The following is a 25,256-nucleotide window of genomic DNA, read 5'->3' on the forward strand; positions in this document are numbered from 1 at the left end:
AGGGAAATGAGGGGGAGGGGCAGGGGGGTTATGGAAGAGGCGAGGGGAGGGGGAAGATCCTAACCTAGCGATAGTAGATATATAACCCAAAGCGCGTTGTTCAACCGATAGACAGACGATATATATACCAATAAAACCAGGTGAAATTATGGTCAAGAGAATAGTACTTAAAGTTGTGCACCCCGAATAATATTCGTCTTGAATTTAATAAGTTTTTTACTAATTTGGAGTTTTTAAATTTTTTTTTAATTTTTGAAACAATTTTTTCAATTTAGTAAATATGATTTAAGGAGGATTAAAAACTATTATATCCCTTAATAATATTTTTAGAAAATTTTATTTTAATAACTAGTTTCTAGCAATTTGACCGCCACTGTAGCCAATACACCTTGGTATAGGTGTGCCCACAGTGCTTGAGAGTGTGTGCATGCCATGGTCATAAAGCAGAAGTTTATGACTCTGTTTGCTCGCATGGCACATTTAGTTATTTAGTCATGGGGCGCCAACTCGATTCCCATTACCATTCCCCGGCATCGGCATCTCTGGCCCCCAGCAGCCTCATCAATATTAAGCGATACTCAATACCTCGCCATGCGTAATCGTAATCCAACACCCCAATACCCAATCGAATTATAGGAGGGGACCGAAACCCAAATAAAGTCACAAATATGTGCATAAGTTATGGCCCAGAGTCGTAAATGAAATCGCATTTTGAATTTTCTCCCTATCTGTATTGAGTTCGGGAACCATGCAGCTTTATAGCGACCATAACGAGGAAAGGATGGATCTCAGTTGGATCGTAACTGGATCTAAGAGATCCGACAAAAGGTAGTTAATGAGAATGCAGTAAGCTGATCTTGAGATGGTAATAAACCAGGGGAAAAGCGAAAGATTATCCTTTATACTTGCCTGATTTCCAATTTGTCATGTGCTCAACTTTCTCGAATCGATTCGATTGATGAATTATTCAGGCATTAATTGTGGTTTGGGAATGAAAGAGAGGCAGAACTTATCATCAAAGAATCCATCAGAGCTATCAGCAAATGGCATCGACCACAGCGACTAGTCACCAAAAATAAACCACAATTTTGTAGACCAAAAATTAACGAGAGAAGATATGTGTATACATAAATCTGTTCAGTATGCCGGAAAAAGGGGAAATGGGTGCAAAAGGGCAGAGGAATGCGAATCGCAATAAATGTTATCAATCAGAGGCAATCATCATTAAATGTTGCTCGCAGCGAGCCAAATTTGTGGGGCCAAAAGGAGGAAATTGGAAAGAGATACATCGGGAAAAAAGTATTTTAAATAAATATTTGTCAGTATAAGAGAAAAGATTTAATTTCGGAAATAATTTTAAAGAAATTCAATTTTATAAATTCAGTTTTATAGATTTTTCTCTCTGTGTTGTAAAACCGTCTATCTAATTATCCCATTTTCCCCTCAGCTGCTTATTAGCTTCTTGCTCGTTTTTCTCGGCCAACTTGTTCAGATACTCAGCTGCAGCTGCAGGTGGTAATAAGTGATAAGGCTTCCGATTGATAAGCTGCGAACAGCTGAGCTCGCCGCATAATCTCGGTTGGGGCTTATGAATTCGCGAGAGTTGCACGTGCTACTCTGGATAGGTATCGCTATCGACTACCGACTGCCCCTCGGACCCTCTCGCTCGCTCTCCTTCGCGGGGTTATAGTCGGGGGTATGCAGAGCCCATATCGCAGCAGCAGGCAGTCCATAGCGTCTATATATCTCGGATTGGCACACCTGACCCCACCGCCGCCATATCTCCTTCAACAAACCCCCCAACCCCCTCGCCGATTGCGTAATCTGGGTCAGCCAAGTATTTGGCAAACATTCGCGCGTGGTTAAGAGCAACAAGCGAACAAGCAAAGTACGCACACAATGAGCTCCACTTCGCTTGGGCATCTGCAAGATATAGATACAAATGTATCTGCAGCAGGCGAACGATTTCGTTCCTGGATTTCTGCGCTCCTGTTTCGCCACACACAAGCCAACACACACAAACGCACTTGGCAGAGTGAGGAGTGTGTGTGTGTGTGCGGAGAGAGCGCAGGACGAAAAGGATGCTCTTTTGTTAGACTATAGTTGGAACAGCGATGGCTGATATAGGTGTTCTATATTATTATAAATAAATTTTATTTATTTAAAAATATTATTTGGTCTAAATCCTAAAATTGTTAGAAAATAAAAATAAATTATTTATGCCACTTTAAACTTAATGTTATTAACAGTTTATTTTTCTAAATCCTTCTTAACAGGTGTGAGAAAAGGTTAGGTATATATGGAAAGCAGGGTGGTGCCTAAAACAGAAACCTTCCCTTTAAGATAACATTTCGTATAGTTGGCTTACCCCAAAGTGTTTTTCCCTCACCTGAGTTTCTCTATGTATTTTTGGTATCGCACACGCAATGAACGCAGGACCTCTAAACCCTCCCCTCCAGGACCTCCCCAACCCCCGTTATATGTGGAACTAGGAGCTGGAACTACTAGCCTGGGAGTTGCTGCTCCTATTCCCCCATTTTCTGCTCTCTTCTGCTGTTTCGGGGGCCTTATCTCCACTGCTGCTGCCTGGATGTCGAGCCTCGAATGGCTTGGCACATTCCAAACACAGGCGATAAGCAGTGGAACTACCCCTACTCCCCAAAAAAAAGAAAATAGAACCCCCCTCACTTTCTGACCTCGGCCACAATGGGAATTTTCCTGGGTCTTTTGGTCCTGCCATCGAGGCCGAAAAATGTTTGTTTATCAGTTTCCATGCAGGCGCCATTTTCACTTCAGTTAATTAAGTAAAGGCGCTACAAGGGGGTTAAAGGGGGCGATAGTGTGGGGGGCGGAGGGATGGGGGCGTGGCTGAAATCAATTGGTGAATGCATAAAAGCGTCGCCTTTGAATGGGAGGCGAATCATTTCATTTAACAATTTCATTTCATTCAATGCAAAATTGCGCATTTTCCAACACTGAAAGAGCCTTGATTACGAAAAGTGGGCGAAGGTGTGGGGGGATAGGGTTGCCGTACAGAAGGGTTGTCAACTGGTTGTCATTGTTTCTGTCCTGCTGCCGCGATTGCTTTATGCTGCTCTGATGCTTCTGGCGTACGGTTAACACCAGTCCTGTGTGAGTGTGTGTGTGTGTGATAAGCAACTGCCTTCAGTGTCCTGCCAACCCCCTTCCCACCCCCTTCCCACCCCCTTCCACATCCTCCAGGAGCAGCAGAAAAGCTGGGCAAACTGATAACGACAACGCCACCAACGGCAAGTGAAAATATTCGTGGGCCGCGAGTAGAAAATGAAATTCACTGAATCACCCGGGGGGGTTGGGTCACAAATGTGGGTGGTGGCATCACCTGGCCAGGAACTATCGCGCCCCCCTTTTCCGCCCTTCCCTCGCCGCCCTTTGTCTGCATTCAGTTTGAGCTTCGCTTATCTCTTCCAGCAGTCGTAGGACAAAACCCTGCCATCGCCACCCAATTCCCGCCCAGAGATGCGCTCCTGACATCACAAGAGGCTGAGGGAAGTGGGGCACGGATGTCCCTGCTAAAACACTGAAAGTAAATATTGAAATATATGAATATTGATAATAACCGTTCATCGTACAGCCAAAAATAAAAAAAATGTAATATTGATCTTAAAAGTGAGCCAAGATCTTAAAATTGATATGAAAAGTTCTCGTTTCGAACTACTTTTGTCTCGAAAATCAAAATCTACAATACAGTTATCTTTATTTTAAGGACACTTATTCTCAAGAAAATTCGCCGTGATTTCAAGAACATTTCTTCTTAAAGAACAATTAAAAATCTTTCATTGTAAGTAATGTAATTGCTTTTAAAGTCAATATCATTAAAAAAATTACAATTAGTTTACCAAACCGAATTTCTAAAAATTCTATTATATAATCCTAAAAATATGGCTGCTAATTAGGATAAAATATGCCAAGGCCATCTTAGTTTTCTTGCAACATTTTTCCGTGCAGTGTATGCCCCATCTCGCTTTCTCTTTCTCCCCTCCTTTTCTCTCGTTGGCTGTGTGCACTCCATTTAAAATCTTTTTGCTTATCGCCGCTCGCTGCTCGCCTGATTGATGGCCATAGATAAGACGGCCCAGCCCAGTTTTGGGTGGGACTTCTGCTCCCGATGATGTTGTTGTTGTCGTAGCTGTTGCCGTGTTGTGTGTCCTTGTTGTGTGGGTGGGGCAGAGTGGGTGGTGGGTGGATCTGTGGTTGTGTGCATCGCTTCTGTGCTGTTCTGCTGCGTTGCTCCATTTGGCATTGTTTGGTCCCATTAGCGCGGGTGTTATCAGTTCTCCAGCTACTGTTTTCTCTCCCTCTCTCTGTGTCTCTATCTTTCTCCCTTTCTCTGGCTTGCTTTCTCCACCCCACCGCCCCCCCTTTAACCTCCAGCCCAAACGGAATGGCTGAGTGAGAGTTTTGCGATAAGAATGTAAAATATAAAATATGGCGCTGCCTGCTATCTCGCTCTCGCTTTTTCTCTCGCCTCTGAGGAATGTCCTTTTTGTGGCTGACTTTCCCATTTCCCCACTTTCCCCATCCCCACACTCTGGAATGAAATACCCCCAGTGTGTTGGTATTTTGTCAATTTAATGGCTCGCTCGCTACACTGAGACAAACGCTTTGAGTTACTCCCCCCCACAATTTTCTTATCAGCTGCGTTGTCCTGCGTGCGCTGGTGTTTTGTTTTTGGTCCTGCCTCCTTGCAGTTTGTCATTTAGCCGGCTGCAGTCCACTGGCCACTGACCACCGAGTCGGATGAGGATTTATCATCCTGGCCCAGTCACACAGCTCACCCACACACTCACAGCAACAGGATAAAGGATAAGCGATTTATGTGTGTGCGTGTCCGAGTTTGCTTTAATGAACATGACTTATTTACAGCCGGGGTCAAATAAATAGGGCTGTTGAATCAAAGTTGCAAGATTATTTCGGATACAAATGGGCTTTAAATAAATAAATACAATTTTAATTTATAATTTATCTAAATTTGTACTATTTTTAACTACAGTGACTATTTATTTTCCCTTAGTTGTATGAGAAAAGCAAATACACACACAAATAAAAGCAAAGCTCCCTCCATAAGTAATTTGTAATTTACGAAAATTGTTATTATCCTTGAAAGTTGAACCTTGAACTCCCCCTTTTGGACGGGTCATTTACTACGCAGGACAAATGCTTTTTTATTTGACCACAACTTTCGCTGATGGGAATCTCTCACTGAGGGGCGAATGATGATGAGTCTTCTTTGCGAAGGAGAAGCCTTCGGGACATAAACTGTTATGATTTTTATGGTGCGACCCAAAAACACTTTTCGGGCATGAGTCAGTTTCTCGGGACAATTCCTCCTGTGCCCCTGATATCTTGCTTTTTAACCCACCACACACATGAGGAAGACAGGAAGTCAGGAAGAGGCGGAAAACCAGGAGCAGGAGCAGTCAACAATGGGAACTCTGGGAAGGAGCACCAGGAATGGAATGCCAGCTGATAAGGCCACATAGAGCAACATTTCCGATGAGGCCTTCGTTGTCATCTCACATCTGAACACATTACATGTGGCCTGCATGTGTGCAGGAATCAGAATCGGTAGTGAATCAGGGGAAAGTTGCCTCAGATTGAGTCAGCTACATTGTTGGAAACTGTATAAGAATGGGGTATATCAGCTATAGGAGGTAGCTGAAAACCAAGAATAAAAATTAAACAACTAAAAACTATATTATTATGTCGAAAAATACAATCACATACTGTTTGTGTGGCGTCAGAGAATGTTAATCAATTAACTAATCAATAAAAAATAATGGGTTACAGGAAAAATGTAAATTACATACTATGTGTCTGCCGGCAGAGAAAGGGCAGATCTCATTGCCTGCCGCATCCAAATAAACATGTATAATTTTCAGTTAAATCTCCTAAAATCTTATCCAATTTCTGGAAACCATAACATTTAAATGCGTCTCACCTTGACTTTTTCCTAATGAGAAAGTGTATTGCCCGATTCGTTACAGTCTGCAAATTGGCAGCCACTTCCTAACCAATTGAGCTGATCAAGCAGGCAACCAAAAGAGGTATTCCCATTGAAATGGAAGGAAAGAAAGAGAGGTACAAAGTGGGTGTGAGCGAGAGGGGAGGCGTGTAAAATATTTTTATTGCACCTTCCTTTTATGATGGCACTTCCGGCTGCGATAACCGACGTCGTCGTCGTCGTCATCATCGTTATCCACTCGAGATCTTTTGACGCACTGTGGAAGCCGTTGACAGGACCAAGGAGGCAAAAAGAAAGAGACGCCCTTCGTGGGCCCGAAAGAGACGGCGAGAGAGGCTGCGACAGAGACAGACGCACCCTGGCAATTAGCCCGGACTTTGGCGTGTGCTGTATCTGCATCTCTACCTGAATCTGAATGGAATCCGAATCCGCATCCGCATCCGACTTTGGCCCACCCACATGGCTCCTTGGTCGCGTCATTTGCTCATTTGATGACTGGCGACTGGACCAGAAACGTTTAATGTTTTACAAGCCACTTTCCAGCTCAATTTGCGTATGGCGACGGGCAGGGAGAAGGGAGAAAGAGAAAAGATACACAGGGTCTGGCTGGGAGAAGGAGAAAGAGAAGAGGAGAAGACAGCGGCGGCGACGTTGTCTCAATATCGGTTATAGGATCATTGACACTCTTGTCAACGTTGCGCCCCCGTCTCAAAATATCGAATATCGACAGTAAAACAGAGCTGGTCATTTGGTTTTAGATCAAAATTATACAGCTTTAAATTTTAAAAATATTACTAATACATACTACTAATATGTATTTACGTGAAGAATCCAAAAATCTATTCTCGTATTAAAAAATGTATAATTTATTAGTAAAATATTATTTTTTAAACATTTAAAAAACCCTTTTTTTGACATCAGTGGCGGTTTGGATTGAGCTAATCTAAAAGTTATTTAGAAATTAAGGAAACTTTTTTTTTATAAAAATTTGTACTTTTCAATGTAGTAAGTCCTAAACCTTTTTTTTAAAATACAAAGTTCAATTACAAATTAAAGTTTTAAAGATATTTTTTATGGTAAGGATTCCCAACTGTTTTCCAGCTATTTTTCCTTATTTTCTGTAGCTACTTTGGTCGTGAATTCCCGTCAGCACCTCAGTTGGCCAAAAAAGGGACGCAGACCGCGATTTGGTCGGCGACTCGGGTTTTTATGGCATTCCGGCATGACTTTCGCCTTCCCATTCAAATGCGAGCGACTCTCTTTTGGTTAAAAATCGAAAATGAGTCGAGCTGCCTGCCTGGGGGCCTTTGTTTTGCTGCCTTTAACGACGTCAACTTGACGCCGAACTAATTGATGCGATAACTCGTGTTTATCACTCACTTACCCGAGAAGCCGAGAAACCGAGCCTCAAGTCGAACCGAGTCGAGGCCCAGTATTCAAAACAGGGCGGCGGCGGCGATGTCGATAGCGTAGAAATATATTTTTGAAAGAGCGGCGACAACAACGAAACGAAAACGAGGGACGACCAAGGAACGTTTCCATTTCCATTTCCACTCCTTATCGCATCTACCCGCCTTGCATTTCTGCTGCCGCTTTATCCAATATTTTAATCTCGCACTTACCAACGGATGACTGGGAAGCCGAAGTCGCAGTCGAAACTCCGCGATAAGGAGTTTTACGACGGACGCCAAGGGGAAGTAGATGTAGCGGTAGAAGTAGAGCAGGGGTGTCCGTTAAAAGGGGTTGCCAGTGGCACCCGCATAGAGGCGGCTTCCTGATGCATTAAGCATATTTTATGACCACTTAGCAAACTCGAAACGCTGAAATGTGGTGGTGGAGTAGCCAAGGCTAGGGCCCAGAAAAAAGGAGGTCAATAAAACAAATCCACTGGGTTTTGTATTACTCACGGCCATAAATATACATCTGTAGATCTGAAGATCGGGCACTAGAAAATAAAGGAGCTGCGGCTATAAAAGATTGATGATCTTTGGCGGATAAATGAGTCACCTGCAGGTAGACAGATTGATCACAAAAGTGATACTTATTTTTGGAGGGAAATAATGAAGTACCAAACTTTGGTAGATTTAAAAAATATGTAAATATCTAATATTAAATTAAATATTATTAAATTATTTTCAACCTTCTTTACCCATCTCCCCTCGAAAAGTCAATAATTATATCTTTTAAGTCTATTATGACAGATTCCATTTGTAATCCCAACCCACCTCTCTCTCCCTTCTGTTTGCCAGCGATAATAACTCAAATTTCAGTCTGCCTAACGCTTGAGTTCTTAATCGTGATTTTCAGAAATGTATATTTTGTACTCGAGCTCCATAATTGTGAATTACGGTGGTGGTGGTGCAGATACGCGGTATGAAATTTAAATCACTTTGATTGATTGCTAGATTAGCCCAAAAGAGAGAGGAAAAAGGGAATGTAGCTGGGAGACAGAGATAAGTGCTCAGGGGGCGGAGTGGGTGGTTCGGGGTGGCTTAGGGTGGCCTAGGGTGGCCCTGAGGTCGGTGGTTTGGCTCGCACCTTGGCTTATGTTAATTGATTTAATTTCGCTACAATGAAGTCATCGCTTATCTGCTAGACTTCATAAATATGCAGGCTCCAAGGGTGAATTAAAAAGGTGGGGAGGAAACGGGAAGCGAAATTGTCAGCACCTGCTGTGTGGGAAGGAGACAAGAGATAAAGGGAGAGAGAGACAGACAGAGCCAGCTCAAGGTTGAACAATTTTTGGGTTTTTCGGTGGAAATGAGTTGAGCAACTGAGCAGCTCCATTGATTATATAACACCGATCCCCAACCTCTTTTCCGCTATATAGTAATGTGCGAGTTTCGAGTTACAACAGCAACAGTTTCTACACAGGGAAAAAATATTTTTCAAATGTATTTAATTACTATGAATATAATTTTAACATTTCTCAATGAGTTAAAAGTTTGTTTTATTTAAAAATTTAGTGAATAATTTTTAAAACTCATTGAAATTCAAAAATAACTACTTTTAACTAAAGTATTATTTTTCTGTGCAGAATTTGGAGGGAACTAAAAAAACGCAGACGAAAAAACAAAACTTAAGTAGATTTATTTCATGATAAATGTTTTTTCCCCCAACAACAACAACAACAAATGCTGCCTGTGCTAATCTTAACGATGCATCTACCCGAAAAGCGAACGAAATGAAATAAAGCGACGAACAGCGAGGGAGAGAGATGGAGATACACGGCCAGAGAGAGATGGCAATAGAGCCAGGCTTCAGCGTAGAAGTAGAAATAACCCCAAAAAATAAGCAACAACTGTGAGTTTGCTCGCTGCTTTTGCTTTCTTATCAGCGTGAGGATCTCTTATCAACTCGCTTGCATCTGCGCTCTCAGCGGAGTTTTCCTTTCGTGTGTGTGTGTGTGTGTGGGGGAGGGGGGGGAGGAGGCATCGAGGTCAGAGAAGGAAAGACAGGGAAGCGGGGGAGTGCCTCCAAGTGCTGCGTCATTCGGAGCTGCAGGAAAAACACTGAAACAATTCATTTGATCCAATCTATACCATAAGAATACCAATTTCAATTTTATTATTTAAATAAAAAAATATTTAAATAAATATTAACAAGATTTTTTTAAAGATATCTCTTAATCTTTAAATATTTTTCTCTGCCATTATTCATGTTTTCTGTGTAATAATACACTCATTGTTGCTGCTGCTGCTGTTGTTGTTGCTCTTTGTATTTTTAGCATATTTTCTTGAAAACGCTTTTTCGATGTAGCGCAATCAGCAGACGTTGATCTGTCGCATTTGTTCATATTTATGTCAATAAATGAGCACGTAACAACAATGACAGACATAGATACACGAGCGCACACTGAGCCAAAAAATGTGTATACAGACTTGTAGCAACATAATTGCAAAACAATTGCTTTTGCCAAAGTCAAAAAGAGATGGATAATGGCAGTTCATCACCCCAGCAACAAACAACCAGCAGCAGCAACACCAAAAACAACAACGCGAAACAACCGCAGCGGTCGCATTTATCAGAAACCTTTTGCAGATATTCACGCATGAAGTGTTTATCGCTGCATGAGCTCGAAACAAAAAATAAAAAACACCCACAAACTGCTGAAAATTTAATCTAACACATAAGCAGGCAAAAAGGCTAAAGTTGGTAGAAAATAAAGGGGAATAACGAAAATTAAATACCCTGGAATAAACGAAAAGAACAAATGTGTTTTTATAATTTTACAAAATAAGAAAATTATTATACAGTTGTCATACAAAAATCATACAAAATCCTTCCTAGAAAAAGCACTAGATCATAAAAAATAATTCAATTTAATTACTGGATACTTTTTGGGGCAATCTGGATATCTTTGGCTCACGTTGATCTAAGCATATGCGTCCCTGAACACCAATATCTCATGGATATCTAGGGTATTATCCAAGTCGTGCTTAAAAACCTTGGACCCAGGGGCTAACCGAAGGGGGTTGCAAGAGAGTTGGCGGCAAGCGGCACGTTTAATGAATCTAATTAAAAGTCAACAATGGCAAACGAGATAATCGTTGCCAGCAGACAACAGCGAAATCGGCAGGGGGAGGGTTGTGGGCTGTGGGCTGGGTTGTTTTGGCTATATCTCGAAATATATTACGATATAACCATAACGCATGCGCAACATGCTGGCAACAGCTGATTGCGGAGAGCTAAATGGGAGAAAGAGAAAGAGCGGCTGAGCAGGAGAAACCAGGCGATTTTAATCGCTGAGAAAGAAGAAAACGTTGCTGCTTTTTCCTTTTGCATCTGCAAAGTTGCCAGGGAAATGGAAATAAACCAAACGCCGATAGGAATCAGAGGCGGAGGTCGCTCGAGATGTGTAGATGGGGAGTGCCAGGAGGGAGCGAGAAAGAGTAGCAAGAGCAGCATAAAAATAGATCTACGCCAGGCGATAAGCCCTCTCGCCAAGGAAAACCGAACCGAGAAAACGCCGAACAAAAGCCCCGTGAGCCAAAAGCTGCAGAATGATGATGGAGAGTTGATGGAGATGCAGATAGAAATGGCCATGTGGATGGGGGATGGAGGATGGAGGCCGGAGGAGGTGAATGATAACTGAATGGGGAGACCTGTGCAAGAGATCTCACTGTACCGAAAGAAATACACTTGAATTTTGGGATTTTAAAAGTGTATACCAAAAATCTTAATACTAAGATAACTGTATCCCAAGTTCAAAGAGAGTATCTATCACAATATCTTGTAACAATCCATAATCTATATATTATTCCCTTGAAAATCCAACTATTCTCAATTTCTCTACCATGTTTCATACACCTCTTTTCGCCCAGTGCACTCAGATACAGATACAGAGATACAATTAAACACAAAACGCTTATCACTAAGCAATAATCAGAATTCCATTAGCCGTAGACGCGATATCGCTGAAAAGCATCTCCCTCGCGCACCGACACACACACACAGTGCACACACCCTCTCCGAATATATCTTTGTATCCGTATCTGCAGCGGTGTTGGTTGTGTATCCGTTCGCTGCTGGTTGGTTGGTTGTTTCGTTGTTTGGCTGTTGGTTTTGGTTCTGTTTCTGTTTCTGCGATGTTATCTAAGCGCAGAGCTCGCCGCGCTGCGCTCCTTATCAGTGCTTTATCAGTTTTTGTTTCGAATAATTCCGAGGCGAGCGAAGGAAGTCGACCGCAGCCGAGCAGAGCAGAGAGTCACAGAAGGGGTCGCCACTCCACTCAACTCGCAATATCTTATTTCAGTTTGCAGCCAACCGACGGACGAGAGAGTTTCTCGGCTGCCGCTGATACGAATCCCATTCCCAAGTACGAATCCCAGTTCGAAACCCAAAGATAAACAACTTTTGGCCCGGCATCCCGGCATCAACAAACATCAGCTGTGCTGCGTCGTCATCGGTTCACTCCTCGGTTCAGTTCGCTCGGTTGCCACCACAGTATCTCCGTATCGGTTGTATCTGTATCTCACAGCGGCGCACGAAAATTTCATTACTCACCGCCTCACTCAGCCGGTCGTCGGCGGGTTTTCAGTTTGCTGTGGAACGCGGAGCAGTCAGCAACTCAGCAACCACGAGCGGTACGCGCGCGGTACTCTCTTGAAGAACTCAGTTCCAACGGAATGAGAGCTACAATACGATATCATAGCCACTACGTTCGTCATAATGAGAAATTTGAATAATGCTACAGTGCTACTGTGAGTGCAGTGAGTCAAAGTGAATTCCCACGAGAAGTGACAACATAATTGCCGCCTAAGTACGGCCTAAACCGAAAGCTAAAACATGTGCCAAGTGGGAAAGTGAACGAGCTAGCCAACAACTACTAAACCTGGATTATCTGCCAAGTGGATTATTGTATTTATGAAGGAAACAATGCTCAGTAGCAATTCGAGAGGTGAGAAACGATTAAAGAGAGTTTCGAATGAGTAATACACGGGAAAGAAAGGAACTAAGAAACTAGAGATATTATCCATTTAATATCCAATGTTTACAGGGATCTTGAATTCAATTTCTTATCACTACAAAAATATACAGAAAATGTTTTTTATATAAAATAAACATAAACTGGTGTCCGTCAGTTATAAAGAATTTATTTATTTGTCAATAACATTTGTTATTAAGATACTGCAGCTTAACTTCTTATCTGCTTTAGATGCATACACATTCATCATTTGCTTGGAAATTATTATAAATTCTTGGAATTTTTACTTACCCAGTAAAGTACTCTGAATTTTAAATTTGAGATTAAATTAAATTATTCATTAGTTATTAAAGACAACAAAGCTAAGAAAATTCTTGGAAAAGGGGGATCATCTGGATACAAAAATATAATAATAAAGAAAACATAAAAATTCCAGAAAACAACTTAACTTTGATGTATTCATTTTAGTTACTCATTTGATTATATTGATTATGAGTAGAAATACTTTGAGTGTAGCTGTTCCCGCTAAATTCCCTGGAGGTTCAAATCAACCTGCAAGTCATGTGTGGGTGTATTGCAAAAAACCAAGGAAATCCCGCCAATTGCTATCGAAGCCAGCCTTTGGACCCTGTCTTATAAAGGAGGGGGCTCTATAAGGTCGCCTGTCCGACACTGTCCACTGTCCACTGTGTAGTCCAAGTCCAAGTCCGCATTTCGCGTCCATGGCAGCCAGCTTTCAGTTGCTTATCAGTCGCCTATCTGCGCTGTGTGGCTTCACATTCATTCCACGGCCTCAGCTCGGCTCGTACCCGGCTCATACTCATATGTATCTGCATCTGTGAGTACGAGTACTCTGGCCACTACTCACTCGTATCTGTATCTGTGTGTATGGCTGCGCTATCTCCGATCTGCGGCGAACGAAGAAGAGGAAGCACAAGCAGAAGACCAGAGGAGCTGAAATGAAAACGAAGGAATTCTGCGGATTGTTGTTATTATTGTTATTATAATTCCTTGAAGTGAATAATCAGCGAAATATAATCAAAAATGAGAAAAACAACACAAAGAAGAGTAGTGCGATGTAGAGGGGGTACTTTAGGCGGGGTATACTGGGTACTGTAGTTTAATCGAGTGGTCGAATGGAGAGTGAAGGCTTGGACACCGGCCTCGCAAACCTTCGAACCAAACCAACTACTGTGCGTAGTTCGTGGCAAACCCAACGTTTGCCAACAGAAAAAGATGCAAAGATACTGGGCCAAACAGGGAATGGGTGGACAAAAGCAAACAATGCGGCCCTCGCAGCAATTATTATCGCTTTTAAAGTAAAGCCATTTGGCTGGAACTATCTGCGATATATATCAGCAACTATTAGTCGAGACCTCTGGGCGGGAAGTAGCCGGCAAATTTAGACGTTGCCTTCAAGTTGTTCTATGTTTATGGCACATAAATATTGTATTATATAATTAAAGTAGTTCTTAAATATTTACATTTTAATTTAAAAATATTTATTACCATCTGCTAACCCAATTTCTTTATTAATTCTTTTCTAGGTGATTGTTCCGATACCGCAGAAGAGATGACCGTTGACAGCAGAGGTAAGCCAATTTGAAATACATGTCCTGTATATAAGAAAATCCTCCTCAAAGTGGAAAACACATCCTGTCGCCTGTCCGTTGTCCGTTGTCCTTTTGTCCGCCGCTCAATCCGCGATAAGTTAGCAGCTTAAACGAAATGGGCCAAAGCCAAAAAATAAATTCTTATCTCTTCGACTGCAGGAAACAGGCGAGTCTCTCCTTCTCTCTCTCTTTCTGTCTGCCTCTCTATAGCTGTCTCCCTCTGACAGACATAACCCGTTAATGCCCAATAATAAATTTCTCGATGTGTGTAGACCCAGGAATTTTTAAACCCATCCCTGCTAGCTGCTGATATTCTGCCAATAAAAATTTAATCCCGAAAAAAAGATGAAGACGAGAGAGCTCTCTAATTTAATACGATTTTTTATCAGTGCAGTGGCACTCCCTTTCGCCTCCTGCGGTTTTTGTGATTTTGACACCTCAGACCTTTGGAAAACCCTTTCGAGGAGAGGCAGGGGTGAGAATGGGTGGCCACAACCCTCGTTTCAGTCGCTTCGATGGACTGCAGGAAATGACAACGGGTCACTCTCACTCTATTTATAAGACCCCTTTGCAACCCTCCTCCCCTTTGGTTGGAATTTTGACTTCACTCCGACATCGTTGGCATCAATTTCATATCACTTCATAATCATCAGCAATGTCAACGTCATTGAGACGAAGTCTCTGACCCGACCACCCCACCACCACCCAACCACAACCCTTCTGGAACTTGAGTTTTACAGGAGCGGAGTGGCCCCTGAATTGAATGTTTTCAGTAGATAAAGGATAGTAATAAACCCTGGGGATTATCGAAAAGTTCATCTGCATTTGCTCTAGATTTAGATAAGTGATTTTTAATTATAGCTGTATTCTTGAATAATTAAAAATTAGTAGAAATATAGTTTTAATTTTCTTGAATATAACTTTAAAGTAAAAAAATCTTTTTTGAAGCCATTTTCCCAAAAATGACCTTCCAGAAAATCCAGCTTAATCTACATTCTAAAAAACTGTAAAACAATTTGCTTAATAGTAACTTTTAGGATGCCATTTTCAAAACAATGAATTTTCAGATTATCCCGTAATACATGGGCCAGTTTAATCCGTAATCTAAAACCTCAACTCCGCTCCTGCTCCCCGTTTGGCTCGACATTCCACACCATTTCGCTGCCATCTCGAGCATTCATCATTAATAATCCCCCGAAACTGGTGGCAATTGGAGTAGGGCACCCCACATACCATCCTCCTCGAATTTCCCCCGCTCCCCGCCACAAATCCAAATCCGAATCTCAGCCCTTCCACGTGGCCGTTTTGGTGCTGCGTCAGTGAAAGATTTCCAGCACACAAACACAGGGCCACAAAAGCCAGATGAAATCGGGGTGAGGAAATCGGGGGGCGGTGGGCGGTTGAGTGGCCAGTGGGCGTAACAGTTCGCCTAAAAAGTGGGCGTTTGTCTGGGCTAATCTTTATCTGGCTGTTGACACTCCATGGCGACGCCAAGCGACCGAAGAGCCCAGTTGGCCAGTCAGCCAACAACAAACGTGGGGAAAAGCGTGCGTTCCTTGGGGCCAGCCACCGCCACCCACCCGCCTCCCGCCACTCACTTGGGTTCCCCGCTTTTTTGGCCAAAAGATTACCATTGCACTGCCTTTCCTGCCGACCAGATGGAACTAGGCCCTGTGGTCACTCGTTGGAGGTTTTCGGGATCCCAAACATTGGATTACTTACTTGCGATGCTTAAAGCTGAATATGATCTTTCTGTGGTTTACTGAGAGTGTCTTCTAAGAGTTCTTTGGTTATTTATAGATCTTAGTGGTTGCGAGTACTAAATATTTATTTATTTTTAAATGGAAAAATTAGTTATACCATTTTAAAAATGTTTTCAGTTCAATTTTCAGTACTTTAATATTTTTCCATACAAGTTTCCAAGAAATTCTTATTAAGAATCAAATATTTTTAGATCGAAAAAGTACTTGTATACTTACGTTTTTTTTAACTCAGAATAATTCTTATGGAATATAAATTAAAACATCAATGTAGCAAGTTAAATAGTTCTTAACCCATCACCTTTTTTAGGGCATTCCATCTTCTATCTAGCACCATAGGTTTTTCTATCTTGTAGGTTTTTCTGGGACCGCCCCTTGATGTTTGTTTGTTTGTTTGTGGTGGCTCCAGCTGCTGCTTGAAAGCCCCTTCTGCCCCCATTCCCTGACTTCCTCCTCCTTGCTAACTGGGTGTATCTGGTGTATACGTATATATAGTGTGGTGTATCTGGCGATGATGATGATGACGTTGCTCACTTTTGGCGCTCTTCATTTGTTGTTGCTCCTGTGCAATGTACTGTAAGCGCATCTCCCTGTGCACGTTTGTATCTGTGTGCGGCCCTGTCTCTGTGTGTGTGTGTGTTTGGTTTTTATCTATGAAATTCATGAATGCTTCGGCTTATCTTGCAGAATTGCATACTTGCAGCCCAACAGCTCTCCCCCTTTTTGGCCTGGCTTTTTGGTTGGCTGCTCTGCTCCTCCGGTTGTCCGTTTGTCCGTTGTCCGTTGCCTGTTTGGCTGCCTTCTAATGGCGCTAAGTGGTGACCCACCACCTCCCCTCTAATGGCATTTTATCTATGGCATAATTTTTTATTATGTCTCCCTCTGTGGCTGTGTGCTGTTGGCTTAATGACAATCCAGCCGAAAGGCGAACAGAAAACGAGCCACACACACAAACGGACAAGCGGACAAACGGACAGCGAGTCAAATTGTTAGATAGCTTTTCGGCATGTAATTAATCATTTGACAAGGTTCAAGCTCCGCGGGGCGGAGAAGCAAAGTTTCTCTATCTCTTTATATATTTTTTCTATTTTTTTCCTTTTTGGGGTTCATGTTTATGCGGGACGCATTGCAATTGCTGCGGGCCAAAGGCGAGTGCAACAACAAAAGCAGCAACGAAAACATCGACAGCAGCGGTAATCGAAAAAAGAAACCATTACACGGCGCTCGACCTTATCAGCTGCGTTCCATCATCAACACACACAACCCTTACCAAAAGCAACTTTAGCCCGCTTTCTTTATCCTTAGTACAAAAACAAGAGAGAACGCTATAATCGAGTGCCTCGACTATTAGATACCCGTTACTCAGCTAAACAACTTAATAGAAATATGCCTCCTTTTTTGTTTTTCGAAGCTGGAATTAGCTCCCGTTTTTTACCCAGGGAACTCCACGTGGAGGCCTTCTAAAACTTTCAATTCTGCCTAGCACATCTTCCGTCTCTCTCTAGCGCAGGTGAATGCACTTGTGAAAAACGAATACGAGCAAAAAGAGACAAAATGCGCGCCCTTTTCAAATAATTTAAAATTTGCAATAACATATTGTGAATTAGTGTGACCACAGAAAAAAAGGACAAAAAGTTCAAATTAACCATCTGAATAGATGGCGCTATTGTATATTGAATTGAGCCATCTACCCCAAGATATTGGTACTACTGGCCATGAAAGGCGGAAATGTAGGCGCTAGACAGGTTTAAGCGTTAAATGGGTTTTGCGGGCGTTAGAGTGGGCGTGGCAAACTTTTACTTGGCCAATCGATATGTATTGACGAAACAAATACATATCAGTTACTATTTTCATAATAGCTTCAAAACTGTGGGCGATAGAGAGGGCTAGTGGGCGTTAGAGGGGGCGTGGCACCTTTTTGAAATAAACTTGCGCTGCGTAGGAACTCCCAGAATCTGCATGCAAAATGCCAATCTTCTAGCTTTTATAGTTTCCGAGATCTCAGCGTTCATACGGACAGACGGACAGACAGACAGACAGACAGACGGACAGACGGACATGGCTAGATCGACTCGGCTAGTGATCCTGATCAAGAATATATATACTTTATGGGGTCGGAAACGCTTCCTTCTACCTGTTACATACTTTTGCACGAATACAATATACCCTTTTACTCTACGAGTAACGGGTATAAATATCAAGCATACGACATGTGGGCCGGCACTAAGTGCACTACAAAACAGGGAAATCGTACAGGTTGGGTGCTCTTGCTATTTTACCCGATTTATGATTGGAAATATATTTAAAGCTCTCTCTTTTTTTCTTCCGATCCATAAAGTCGGGGTGACGCCATTTCAGAGAGGCAAATACATTTTATACTATTTTAACAATAAATTACCAACGAGCAGAGGTTCCCCTTTCGGATACGATGAAATATTGAGGGGAAAAGAAGTAATACACGGAGAGAAAATAAAAACATTGAACAGAAAAAATGTTCTTAATGTTCTTAATGTTCTTCTTAGTACAATTTCTTTGGAACTCTAAAAAAAAGTATCCCTTAAAAGTAGATAATATTTTAAAGTTATTTAATAAATTTAGTAAAACCGAGATAAATAGATCATTAGAGGTTGGGAAATATTTAATGCAAATGATGATGGCTATCTAAATCTAAATTCAAAAAAATATTATAAAAATTCCAACATTTTAAGTTCTTATTATTTGTATCTTTGATTTTCCTAATTTTTATACCCTTGCAGAGGGTATTATGATTTCAGTCAGAAGTTTGCAACGCAGTGAAGGAGACGTTTCCGACCCCATAAAGTATATATATTCTTGATCAGCATCACTAGACGAGTCGATCTAGCCATGTCCGTCTGTCCGTCTGTCCGTCTGTCCGTCTGTCCGTCTGACCGTCTGACCGTCTGTCCGTCTGTCCGTCTGTCCGTCTGTCCGTCTGTCTGTTTCTACGCAAACTAGTCTCTCAGTTTTTGAGCTATCGGAATGAAACTTTCCCAAAAGTCTTCTTTCTATTGCAGGTAGTATATATGTCGGAGCCGACCGGATCGGACAACTATATCTTATAGCTCCCATAGGAACAATCGGAAAAAAAAAACTTTTAAAAATTCTAACTTCGGTGTTTTTTGAAATATTACCTTCTACTTTTGGGGATGTTATTTTTTTAATATTTCTGAATTTCGAATTAATTATTTAAAAAATCGGACTACTATATCATATAGCTGCCATAGGAACGATCGGAAAATTAATGGAAAAGTAATAGGAAATAAATTCTAGCTTCTTTGGTTTTTGTTGTATTATCTTCTACTCTAGAATATGACACTTTTTAAATATTTCCGAATTTCAATTTTAATTTTATCGAAATCGGACGACTATATCATATAGCTGCCATAGGAACGATCGGAAAATTAATGGAAAAGTAATAGGAAATAAATTCTAGCTTCTTTGGTTTTTATTGTATTATCTTCTACTCTAGGATATGACTCTTTTTAAATATTTCCGAATTTCAATTTTAATTTAATCAAAATCGGACGACTATATCATATAGCTGCCATAGGAACGATCGGAAAATTAATGGAAAAGTAATAGGAAATAAATTTTAGCTTCTTTGGTTTTTATTGTATTATCTTCTACTCTAGGATATGACTCTTTTTAAATAATTCCGAATTTCAATTTTAATTTGATCAAAATCGGACGACTATATCATATAGCTGTCATAGGAACCATCGGAAAATTAATGATAAATATTAGAAAATTGAACATTTTTGCGATTTGTTAATTAATAGGAATGATCTGCAAGGGTATATAAGCTTCGGCTGGCCGAAGCTAGCTTCCTTTCTTGTTTTGGCTGTGCTGGATAGCCGCAGTGGCCGCCTCGTAATCCTTTTTGCGGCGCGGCATTTATGAAATGTATTCCCGCCTTATCGGTGGCCACAGATCGCAGCTGGTGGTCCTGCTACTGATTCTGCTGCTACACCCAGCTGCCTAAATCCCCTCCTGACCCATGGTCCTTGGACTCTGATGACGATGATGATGAGTTCGACTTGGGGGCTTTGGTCATAAAATGCTCGGCATCAAGTCGAAGGAGGAGTCCTTCTGGCTGCCTTGTCCTTGCGGTTGCGCAGACAAAGGGAGACGGAAAATGGGAAATGGTGGGGAAAGCAGGGTTGGCCTCACTTTTTGCGGTGGCCATAACACCAAGCGCAATCCTTTGGATAAATTTTCTTATCTTTGTCGACCAGACGACGATATTATTTTTAATACAACAACCGAAATTTGTATGTGAGTGTGTGCGAGCGCGTGTGTGTGGCTCGTAAGTGTGCGTGTATGATTTATGCTGTAATTTTTTTATGTTTATAGCAAGCATTACAAAGCTCTTTATCATTCCCCCCAAAAAAATAAGGCTGAAATTTGAATTTAGCTTGGGGACGAACTCTTACGACTTGACCTCCGTTTTGGGGGTATTTTTAAGATTTAGAGGGATTACGGCACATTACTTTTTAAGTCTTTTAAAGGCGTAAAAACTGGGATTGATTGCACGGAGAGGTCATAAAGTTTTTGAAATACTATACTTAAGTATGGCAACTTAAGATATGCTGAGTAAAAATATCTAAATTCATTTTGACTATGATACTTTTTGAATTCTTTGATTGAAAGCTTTATTCGTAGACCTTCTTCACTTCCATTTCTAAAGCCTTTCAGATCCCTCAAACCATTTGAATCGATTAAGGACTCTATTGAGAAATCACATTGAGCAGGGACACACATCTGTCAATCAATTAGCTGCATGTCAGCACGTCGCCTTTTCATCCTGTGCGTCCGCATTTCTCCGCCCGTCATCTGAGTTTGCCTGGGATTTCCACTAACCCCTTATTTCAGCCACCCCCTATTATTTTCCCACACTCTCATGGCTGATTGCATTTGGCTATTGGCTGTTGGCCGCTCTCCAAACTGCTTAACTCACGCACGAATGACCCTCGTCATTGATGTTGATGATGATTCCCGATTGCCATTGCTTATTTGTACAAATCCAGTGCGAAATTCAATCAAATTGTTAAAAGGATTTGCCCACTCAGTGTTGTGTACTGGATGCCAGTGGGAATGAGTTGTAAGGCAGTGAGAATAATTCTCCCGAGCTCCTTGAATTCTTGCAACACTTTTGCGAGCTCATTACAAGCTGTTAGCAGGCACTTTGCACTTCATCATCGCCAGGTTGCAGGTCTCCTGCATTTATGGCTTATTTGCTGCCCGTCAGTCACTCGGATACCCACCTCCCATTCCCCCTTCCACAATCCTCAGGAGCCCAAGACTCCAAAAGACCAACCCAACTCATTCGCAATGTTGTAAACGTTTATGGAGCCACCAGAAGAGCAGCCCATCCCATCCGAAACCCTGTCCTCTGGGCCTTCGTGTTGGTCTGGCTACCATTCTACTCTCCTCCTGCTGCTTCTCCTCCTCCATCCACTCCTTATAGCCCCCATTCCATTCCCCAACTCAAAGCCCTGCGCCACACAGACGCACACACTTTTCGGAGCCTAATTGGTAGGTAATGATGTGTCTGACTCGCCGCTTTGTTAGTCAGTCCAAGTCCAGGAGGTACACTGGGAAAAATGATTATTAGTTTATTAAGTTGTAATTATTAAAGGAAAATTTAATATACATTCCATCCAACCTAATTTTGATATTATTATGAAGAAATGTTGATCCTACCTCCTAACTAAATTTCCCCATTTATTATTGTTTCAATAATTTGGTTTTATTGCGGCTTAGAATTATTAAAAAAGTTTCAAAATCGATTCTTGAATTTATCTTTGTTAATATGCTAAATAAAGAGAGTAGTTTATACTAAAGTATGTATGAGATCGTGATCTGATTTCTTCAGAAATTGCTTTTATTTATATGGCTCTAAAATCGATTCATGGATTTATCTTTCTTTCGAAATGAAGAGAATAATTTATACTAAGGTATGTATGAGATCATTATCTGGTTTCTTCAGAGATAACTCTATCTTGTGATAATATTTCCCATCACTCCTCATTTCTCTCGGTGCTGCTTTCCTCCAGGTTGCGTGGCCTTTTTTGCTGCGTTGCCAAACAGGCTGCGGCAGTAAAACTCCGCCGGGGACTTGAAATGATGGGGAACCCAAGTTGGAAACGGAGTTGGACTTTTCGGACTCCTTTGGGCGGCCTTTTGGCTTTGTAGTTGTTGTTATTGTTGTTGCTGTTGTCGCTGACTGCGCGCATCTTGTTAGCAAGTCGCCCCCTTTTCTCCGCCCCTGCCCATCAGCAACTCGCTTGCTGTGTGGGGTCCTTTGTTTTGCCTTCTTTTCTTGGTTTATTCCCCCTTTTCCCTTTCCCTTTTTTACTTGGCCACTTTTATTCCCATTCACACAGCTTGCAGGCAATTTTCGCGCCTCTTTAATTTACTGTTGAAAAGAAATGCCAAACCCTTGCAGCTCCCCTCGCAGTTTTGTTGCTGTCGTGATTGCTTGATGAACACATCAAAAGTCATCAGCACAGAGAGAGAAAAAAAAGGGAAATAAAAAGGAAAAAACAGAGCAATGAAGTCAACACAAAGCCAGACACGATTTTGGACTTGCCACGCCCCCTTTTGGCCCCCCTTCAAACGCCCTCACGAACTGGGTGTAACAGTAAAGAAACAGACGGAAAAACAAGCTGTTGCTGTCGTGTCTATAAGGGAAAATGGTCTGTATAGACTTGCAGGGGAAATGGAATCGCAAAACAATTGAATTGTGACTTCTTGGGGCAGTTGTCAATGTTTGATTGATCTGCAAAAAGCGTGATTTGTTTACAGCAATTGCCAATGTTGCTGCAGTGCCATGTTGCTGTTGCAGATGTTGCTGCTGCTGATGTTGCTGCTGCCATTTCCACTATCAAAAGATTGGCAATCAGGGAAAGCGACATTTATGCAAATGCCAAGGCTTGTTTAATAAACGCAAATTATGAGCCCGGCAACAGCAGCAGCAACAGCAGCAACATGTTGCAGGTAACTGCAGTCGATGGCAGATTAGCGACATTCAAACTTGCACTTGGGTCAATTTAAATTTGTGCAACAGTTGCTGCTGCTGGCACGGCAGCAAGAAGTTGCTCCTTTGCAGCAGCAACACATGAGATTGTGGGAGCAACAGGCAGCATTATCGCGCTGCTTTTGGTGTTGCTGTTGCTGCCCAACGACAACTGTTGCTGCTGTGCCTGTGTTGCTATGTTGCTGCTGCTGCTGCTGATCAAGCGATCAAGCAAAGCAGCCAGCAACAATCGACGCTGAGCGTGCTCACACGAAATTTTCAAGTACTGCGACAATTTCCCTGCCCCTTTCCCCCTTTTCCCCCACCCCTCGTTATCAGTGCGCCATGCAACAGCAACACAGCAACTGCAACGGCAACAACGGCAGCAACACATCTCAACAGTTGCATCAATTGCTCAACATTGAACTCTGTGCACAGGCCCAGGCAATCTCACCCCTTTTTTCGGGGACCAGGACCAAGGCGACCCCCCTTTCAGACGCCCCTGCCCCCGCCCCCTCCTGCAGCCCTTGTATCATTTGCACGTTTTTTAATTAAGACATCAAAAAGAGACTTTGACTTGGGCGATTTCGAGGAATTGCCCGCCGTCTGTCTTTTTGTCTGCGGCCTGTGTTTCGGTTTCTATAGATCGAAGATATAGTACCACATGGGTTGGACTAACAAAAAACAGTTGAGGTGAAAATAATAGAACTGTTGGTGGAAATTGATATTAATTCAAATTAATTTGGTATTTTCCGTAATAAAATTAACTTTTATAATGAAACCTATGAAAAATGCTGGTGTTCTAAAGAATTCGCGTTAATATTTTCTTTAAGAATACATTTATGGTTTTAAATTTAAATCTAATAAGTCTGTTATTATGATCCATATTGGTTTCTCTTGTTCTGAAGAATTCGCGGATGATTTAGGGAAAAAACCTTTTCGCCTTTCAAGAACCTATTATTTTGACCTCGAGTGTTTGGCACTCTCCCACTCCCACAATTTCAACCTCCTAATCTCTTCTTGCCATTGGACATCAGCAGCTTTAGTTTGAACCAAGTGAACTAAATTAGTTTTGCTCGAAATACGAACTTCTGTTCGAAGGCTATTGGTTTGAATTGTTCGATAATACGAAGAGAAGAGTGCAGAAGAAGAAAACGAGCTATAGTTGAAGAAGAGCGAAAATTGCTTATCCCCGGATCAAAGGAATTCTACTCACCAGGTTCCCATAGAGACAACTAAGAGGTGCTGACTATAAGAACAAAAAGGTACGAATCGAAGTTAAAGTTGGCGAAAAAGAGCCGAGGATTCGGCGAGTAAATCACGAATAGCTTGGAAGCCCCGAAGATATGAGAATGTTGATTATTTACACGGACACACGGCGCAAAATAAAAAATACAGATCTGCTGAGACTTCCTCCTCCTCCTTTATTTTTTTTTCACTGCTGGCCAAGTGTGAAGTGAAATGAAATTTGCGAACTTTGCGCTCTTTGCATTCGTTTCCCCCAGCCGCAGAAACGGGCCTTCTTTTCTTTGATTAATAACAATTGATAAGCGCGGAGTTGGCCCAGAGACCTCTGGCTGCATCCCCGAGAGCTGCTGATGGCGTTGATTACCAGGTCCCGGTCCACCGTCCACCATCCACCATCCACTTGAGATCGCACTCCCAGAGTCCCGGAAACCCAAAGGCAAGGTGGCAAAATTTTCGCGCGAAAATGAAGATTTCTCTTATCACAATTGGGCAGCTGCAGACGTTTTCCCCCTGTAGGCTCCCCTCCCTTTTTTTTGGGCTGCTCACTCACGTTTTTCAATTTCTGTTCTCCCCCTCCCCCAAGAAAAAATCCCGATCATCGATAGCAACTGCAGAAATTTGTTTAATTATACTCCATTGGGAATTTCAGAGGCAGTAGTCCGCGCACATTTTCTGTGACTAATGAGGCAGTGGAGTGGCAGGCATGAAAAATATTTGAGAAATCACAGCAGGCTCTTTTATAATGGTTTAGATTTTTCGAAATGGGAATGTTTATTTGGAGAAGAATAATAGAGAAAACTGGATCTGGAGAGGTGGTTATTGTACATTAAGATTAAAATGTATGCTCAGAAAAGAAATTGACAAAAGATCAGATGGATATGCATATCTTTTTGATATGAATAAAGGCTACGTTTATCTTATTTTACATTATTTGTTCAAAAAATACTAAATTTGGTATTTTATGTGATATGATAAAGTATCATGTTGATAAGCTTGAATCATAAATTTGACGTAATTTATAATTTATTGACAGAAATAAGGTAGAATTGACCATATTTCATATCAAATACATAAAATTATAATTAAAGAATTATATGAGGAATTAGTTCTTAAAAATCACTCTTCTCGCATTACGTGTGTCTCATTACGTATACGCCCCCAGTGG

The 25,256-nt window shown here is 41.7% G+C and overlaps 1 protein-coding gene across 6 annotated transcripts in view; it reads left to right on the top strand.

Annotated features, from left to right (window-relative positions):
• Positions 1-25,256, top strand: part of ush (Zinc finger protein ush) — a 79,570-nt gene that overhangs the window by 44,842 nt on the left and 9,472 nt on the right. For 5 of the 6 annotated variants that reach the window (XM_070211406.1, XM_044395204.2, XM_070211403.1 and 2 more), the window contains one exon: positions 13,979-14,023. In XM_070211406.1, the coding sequence (XP_070067507.1) occupies positions 13,979-14,023 (45 nt within the window). Of the gene's footprint in view, positions 1-12,120; positions 12,405-13,978; positions 14,024-25,256 lie in introns of those variants that run through there. The other variant, XM_070211405.1, reaches the window with a different exon arrangement.

The sequence above is a fragment of the Drosophila takahashii genome, chromosome 2L (assembly GCF_030179915.1).
Source record: "Drosophila takahashii strain IR98-3 E-12201 chromosome 2L, DtakHiC1v2, whole genome shotgun sequence".
Lineage (NCBI taxonomy): Eukaryota > Metazoa > Arthropoda > Insecta > Diptera > Drosophilidae > Drosophila > Drosophila takahashii.